The following is a 6,506-nucleotide window of genomic DNA, read 5'->3' as shown; positions in this document are numbered from 1 at the left end:
TGCCCATCTACTGCCTGTCGCCGCCCGTGAACCTGCTGCTGGAGCGCACAGAGGAAGAGAGCCCGGAGCCGCCCGAGCCCACCCCCGGCGTGCGCCGCGAGTTCCCGCTGAAGGTGCGCCTGTCCACCGGCAAGGACGTGAGACTCAGCGCCAGCCTGCCTGACACCGTGGGCCAGCTCAAGAGGCAGCTGCACGCCCAGGAGGGCATCGAGCCGTCCTGGCAGCGATGGTTCTTCTCCGGGAAGCTGCTCACAGACCGCACGCGGCTCCAGGAGACCAAGATCCAGAAAGACTTTGTCATCCAGGTCATCGTCAACCAGCCCCCGCCGCCCCAGGACTGACGGGCCCGTGGACCCCGGGGAGGGGAGGCTGAGCGGCCCTGCGGAGCACTAGACCCTCTGCCCTGCTGCTGCCTTCCAGTGCTGTCATTCTCTTCGGGGCGCCTCCCTGTCGGGTGGCTGCCGGGCCGGCCCTGGCGGGACGCTGCCTCCCAGGACATGTGGGCCAGCAGGGCCCGGCACCCAGGGAGCAGGCTGCCACACACAGGCCTCGCGCTGGTCAGAGAAAGGCGAGCCGGGGCCTTCCACCCTGCCTCCCTCCTGCAGCAGGTTCGAGCCGCAAGGGCCAGCCAGGAGGCCCCTGGAGCCCAGATCTGTCATCGGGTGCTGCCGGCTGTGCTCACTCCGGTTTTCCGCTCAGGGTCTGAAGCAGCTGCTGTCTCTCTCCTCTGCCCCCATCCCTGGCTCTGCCCTGGGCACGGGGCCAGCCCCCTGGAGGGGAGGGAACCATCGGTGAGCCCCAGGGCTCGGGGAGCCTGAGGCGGGCCTCTGCCTCTCCCTGCCCCAGCACAACTGGTAGAGACAGGCAGGTGGTGGACAGCTGGGCTGCTGCGGCAGGGCTCTGCACAGGGCCATCTCCTGGCTGCGTCCCAGGCAGCGGGGGGTCTGTGGCCTGGCCGCGGCCCCCACGCAGGCTGCTGTGTACAGACATAGCTGCGTATTTATCAATAAAGCCTTTTGCTCCTTCTCTCTTGCCTGGCATCTGACTGGGTTCTTCTGTGGCTGCCCTGGTGTGGGAACAGGTGGACACCCGGCCTCCCCGGCTGCTCTGGGCACGGCAGAGTGGGCCTTGAACGGCCAGTCTCCTGGCCCCGCGCCTCTCGTGTTCTCATGGGTCCCCAGGAAAAGCCGCTTCACCTCTGAACCCAGCTACACAGGAGGCTGAGGCGCTCTTCTTCCCAGTGGGGCTTGAAGCCGCCTCCCTGCCTCCCCCATCAGTGCTGGGGGTACAGGGCAGAACAGCTGAGAAAGCACCGCTCACCGGAAAGCGAAGGCAGGTGGGCCGCCCTGCAGCAGGAGGGACTGGCTCCGGCCCTCACACCTGGATCTCGGCCGTGAGTTGGGGTCAAGCCCCCAGCAGATTCAGATCATGAGCACGTGTCAGGGGTGTGTCGACCCGTCAGCCCAGGAGCCCGAGAGAAAAAGGAGCCAGGTCCTTGTGCTTCCTTAGGGGAACACGTGCGTGTCTGCAGAGGGGAACCATGATACGCTTGTAACTGAGGGCGGGCCCGGGAGCCTTGAAACAGGGCAGGGTGCCTGTGGTTCCCCGGCAGGTTTCACTTGGGCTGCAACCTGGGGCTCTGTCCCTCAAGCTACAGGAGGGGACCGATCACGTGCAGGTCTGCTGCTTCTCCAGTTGGGAGTTCTCTTTTCGGTGAGCATGGCCGGGCCCCGGCCAGGGTAGCCTGGCACCAGGGGCCTGACAGGGAGACCCCTGGACAGAAGGAGTAGTAGATGCTTCCCGCGTCGGCTGAGCTCAGCACCGCACTCTGGCTTCCCGAGACCCCCCTCCTGAAGCAAGATCCTGTAAGCCCATAAGAGGACACCTGAGGCGCTGGGGGAGGAGGCCGATGGGTAAAGTTTGTTGATGACTAACCGTCCCACGGGCAGATGCAGTGATGCTTTGCTAGGAGGCGCTTGGGACCCCTGAGAACCAGAGACCAGCATGAGCCACGATGGAAGGAGAGACGTCTGCCTTTACTGCCTCTGCTGTTCTGGTCCTCTGGCCTGAACAAGCAGTCTGCCCTCCTTGCAGCCAGCCGGGCCTGTTTGCAAAACAGCCTAGGGGTGCAGGCTGTCTTGACCCCCTCTCGCTGGCGCTGGCAGGACAGGGTTTCCAGGCATCCAGCAGGTGGCACTGCCCTCCGGGCCAGCGCTTGCAGCTGGCAGTCCCTCGTGTAGCCCTGCTGCCCTGGCTAAGACCCAGCCAGGCCCCGGCAGTCAGGGCCAAGGCTGGACGGGCTCCCTCCTGCAACCCTTCTCTTGGGGCGCTGTGCTCTCTGGCTCCCGTGGGCCAGGAGTTGGGGGGGCAGCTGGCCCTGCTCCCTGGTCCCGGGCTCCCCTGGCTCCCTGGGACTGCCCGAGGTGAAGATGAAGAATTGGGCCGGTGAGCTCATGGCAAAGGCACCCGGCGGGCGGGGGTGGGTGCTCCAGCCTTTAAAGCCCCCGGGGCCCCGGGGCCGGCACAGGCGTTATGGACGGCACCATGGAGCACCCCGAGGCGGTGCAGAGGGCCACGTCGCTCATTGAGGAGCGGCTGGCGCAGGAGGAGGAGAGTGAGGTGCGGGCAGAGGTGTGGGGGCTCCAGGGGTCTGGGGAGATCCAGCTCTATTGTCGAGGGGAGGGGGCACCTGGTTGTCACACTTGTGATGGGGCGGGGGACAGGTGCTCCCAGGGGCCTAGCTGGCTCCATTCCCGCCCCAGGGGGTTCCCGGTGGTGGGAGACTGAGGCTTCGGCCCCCAAACTGAGAGTCAGTGGGGCAGGCGGCTGAGCTGGGCTCCCTGAGCTTCACCCACCCACCCGGGCTCCGAGAGACGGTGGGACACCGCCTGGGACCGTCAGGCCCTGAGGTCCTCCAGCTGCTGGCTGGGAGGCGGAGGCAGGGGAAGCTGCAGTGCTTGGCCCTGAGAAAGGATGAAGACGGGCAGGGCAAGGCGGGGAGCCTGGGAAGCAGACACAGACCTTCCCCGGCCCGCCGGCCTCGCCCAAGGGGACCCTGGGCGCGTGGCATCCAGGAAAGGGCATTTTCTCTGGGATAAGGAAGGGGCCGGGGGTGCTGGCTTGTCTCACTTTTCGTGGTATTTAGAGTAACAATTGCTCTAGTGTCTGCTCGCCAAAGCCCGGCTACTGTGGAGAATGGGAAGGCCAATAAGGCCCAACCCTGCCTCCTGCTTACCACCCTGCTTTCCTTTTAGCCCACATTTGTTAGCTGTATAGTCAACAAAGGAGGCAGGGAGTCTCTCGGAGTCTAGCTCGGAAGGCTGCCTGAAAAACAAAAGGCAGAGGGAAGAAATAAAAACAGGTTCCACAGAGGTGTGACTCCAGTGAACACCGGGCGCAGTGGCTCACGCCTGTAATCCTGGCACTTTGGGAGGCTGAGACAGGAGGATCGCCTGAGCCCAGGGAGCTTGAGACAAGCCTAGGCAGTACAAGACCCTGGTTCTACAGAAAAGTAAACATATTTTAAAATTAAGCGCGAATAACTAAAAAGAAGCAAGGAGGTCCTTAGTGTGGCTGAATCGTTCTGTGGGCCTTCAAGGATCACCCTGGGGACGGGATGGTGTCTGAGCTGGAGGGACAGTCTTCCAGGCTTAAGGAAACCAGGGAGCTCAAGTTGTCCTGGGCGAAAGCGTGGCTGTGATGAAAACAGCTGGTGCTAGAGATTAAGGCTGGAGTGGGACAAACCAGAGGGGGCGCATCAAAGATATTTATTCTGCGGGCAGCGGGGAGTCACTCAGTGTCGTTGAATGAGGGACAGTGGTGCCATCTGACCTGTTTTAGGAAGGCGGCTCGGATGGCCCTGCAAGGGCTTGTTGGAGGGAAAGACGCACCCTAACAGGAGTGGAAGGGAGGACATAAACCCATCGGAAGGTCAAAGCCGTTCAAAAAGGGAGGGTGACCACATGAGGGGTGGTGGGCGGGAAGAGCCGGACCCCAGGGAAGGCGAGGCGAGGCCCTGTGTGTCAGGGAGGAGCTTGGACTGAGCCCACGGTGTCCCGGCTGGGGCATCCCTGGATCTCTGGGAATCTTGCTGCTCCCTCCCCCTGGGCGTGGGCACAGGGCTGGCTGGTGCCAGGTAGGTGAGTCATGGGGCCAAGCCGCTTCTGGAGCGCGGCCACTGGACAAGGGGGCCTTCACAAGGGGATGCAGAGAAGTCTGCACCCGTTCATTCATCTGGCAAATATGGCTCCCAGACTGTCAGGACGCCAGGGCTAGGCCCAGTGCTGAGCACTTTACCGGCACCCTCTCATTCGACCTGCACAGCAGTCTAGGAAGGAGGGCAGGAGTTTTGTTTCAAGGACTAACATCAGCTGGACTCGGTGGCTCAGCCTGTCATCCCAGCACTTTGGGAGGCCAAGGCAAACAGATTGCCTGGGACCGCAGGTTCGAGACCCACCCAGACAACTTGGCAAGACCTCATCTCTACAATAAATCAAAAATTAGGCGTGGTAGCGCGCACCTGTAGTTCTAGCAACTTGGAAGGCTAAAGCGGAAGGATCGCCGGAGCCCAGCAGGTCGACCTGCTTCCAAGTAGCTAGAACTACTGCACTCCAGCCTGGGTGACAGAGTGAGACTCTGACTCAAAAAAAAATTCTTAATTAGCCAGGCATGTGGACACCTGCCTGTGGCCCCAACTACTTGGGAGGTTGAGATGAAAGGATGGTCTGAGCCTGGGAAGCCAAGGCTGTGGTAATCACTGATCGTGCCACTGCACTCCAGGCTAGAGTGAGACCTCAAAAAAAAAAAAAAGAAAAATGAAGACCTGGGAATCAGCCCTCACAAGCCCCTGAAGAGGCCAACATGGAATGAGAATGGCGGCTGAGCCCTCTGTTGGGGTAGCCGTTTCACCCCAGCCACCACCGTGTCCCAGCATCCTCCAACCCGAACAAACATTCCTGGCTCACAATCTGCATGGAGGGACTCCAGAGATGGGGTACCAGCACTTCACAAAGGGTGAAGAAATGGTCTAGAAAACCAGAGCCCCAAGGGCCGAGGAGGTCCAGGACGGAGGAGCGCATAAGACTGACGGCTCCCCATCCCTTGCCTTCTCAGAAAGCAGCAGTGCCAAGCTCTGGGTCTCACAGTGAAATCTGAGAAAAGAAAGAATTGGTGTCTGGCATAGAGCTGCCAAATTTTACTTTGCCAAGGAAGGCCATTTTTATTTTTTATTTAGTCTCTGACTCAAAATAAATAAAGAAATAAATAAATAAATAAATAAAATTTAAAAATAGCAATCATCTCTTATCACAATTATTTCTTCAAAGTGAAACTTTTAGTTTTTATTTTTTGAGTCGGGGTCTCACTCTGTCGCCCAGGCTGGAGTGCAGTGGCACGCTCACGGTTCACTGCAATCTCCACTTCCTGGGCTCAGGTGATCCTCCCTTGTTAGCCTTCTGCATAGCCAAAACTACAGTCGAGCACCCACCACTTAGCTTTTTTTATTTTTTATTTTGTAGAGACAAGGTCTCGCTATGTTGCCCAGGCTGGTCTTGAACTCCTGGGCTCAAGCGATCCTCCTGCCTCAGCTTCCTAAATAGACAGGACTATAGGCATGTACCATTCATTGTGCTGGGCCAAAATGAATTGTTGATGCTAAAAAGATTAAAAAACCAAAACAAAACAAAATCTTGGTGCCTGAAAAAGCAAATATATTGGCCAGGCGCGGAGGCTCAGCCTATCATCCTAGCACTTTGGGAGCCTGAGGCGAGAGGATTGCCTGAGCCCAGGGGTTGGAGACCAGCCTGGGAAACTTGGTGAGACCTTGTCGCCACAATAAATTTTTAAAAAACTAGCAGGGCGTGGTGTCCATGGTCTGTAGACCCAGCTACTTGGAAGGCTGAGGTGGAAGGATCACCTAAGCCCGGCAGGTCGAGGCTGCAGTGGCCACGAACATGGCACTGCACTCCAGCCTGGGTGACAAAGAGTGAGACTCCGACAAGAAAGAGAGAGAGAGAGAGAGAAAGTATATTTAATTTCCTGAGACACTCACTCCAGTGCCTTTCGACTCGTTTTGCCGGGACCCAGGCTGTCAGCAGGCAGGTGTTTGAGCCGGGACAGGACTGAGGCTGAGATGGGGGACTCTGGAACTTGCCCCTTCTGGGGCCTCCCCAGGACCCCTGCTCTTGCCCGGCGCCTTCCAGGACCAGCCGGAAGGCCTCTGAGGCCACCCAGACGGAGGACCTGGGGGCGTCCTCGGAGTGGTTGGGGGAGCGGCCACCCGCCGCCCCAGGTCCTGGAGCAGGTACTCTGCTTGGCTCACAGAAGCTCCGGGGCGCCGCCCACGAGAAGCTGCCCATGAACTTGCTGGTGCTGGAGGACGAGAAGCACCACGGGACCCAGAGTCCGGCCTTGCAGAAGGTCCAGGTGAGCGCGGGCGCCCAACGCCTGCACGCAGGGGACGGGCCATCGGCTCCGGCCTCGCTCCGCGGTCCCCACGTGGTTCCGGA

The 6,506-nt window shown here is 60.0% G+C and overlaps 2 protein-coding genes across 2 annotated transcripts in view; both read left to right on the top strand.

The window, feature by feature from the left end:
- Positions 1-1,027, top strand: part of UBTD1 (ubiquitin domain containing 1) — a 3,101-nt gene extending 2,074 nt beyond the window's left edge. Inside the window, exon 3 of the mRNA XM_021714731.1 lies at positions 3-1,027. Within this exon, the coding sequence (XP_021570406.1) occupies positions 3-341 (339 nt within the window). The 3' untranslated portion in view covers positions 342-1,027. The remainder of the gene's footprint in view (positions 1-2) is intronic.
- A 1,504-nt stretch (positions 1,028-2,531) lies between these two features.
- ANKRD2 (ankyrin repeat domain 2) overlaps positions 2,532-6,506 on the top strand; it is a 10,045-nt gene continuing 6,070 nt past the window's right edge. Inside the window, exons 1-2 of the mRNA XM_008062547.2 lie at positions 2,532-2,619; positions 6,322-6,423. Of these exons, the coding sequence (XP_008060738.1) occupies positions 2,533-2,619; positions 6,322-6,423 (189 nt within the window). The 5' untranslated portion in view covers position 2,532. The remainder of the gene's footprint in view (positions 2,620-6,321; positions 6,424-6,506) is intronic.

Source organism: Carlito syrichta, unplaced genomic scaffold, assembly GCF_000164805.1.
Source record: "Carlito syrichta isolate Samal-C Ts95f unplaced genomic scaffold, Tarsius_syrichta-2.0.1 Scaffold305742, whole genome shotgun sequence".
Taxonomy (NCBI): domain Eukaryota; kingdom Metazoa; phylum Chordata; class Mammalia; order Primates; family Tarsiidae; genus Carlito; species Carlito syrichta.
The sequence above is the reverse complement of the archived record's forward strand: the minus strand, read 5'-3'. Positions and strand labels throughout refer to the sequence as shown.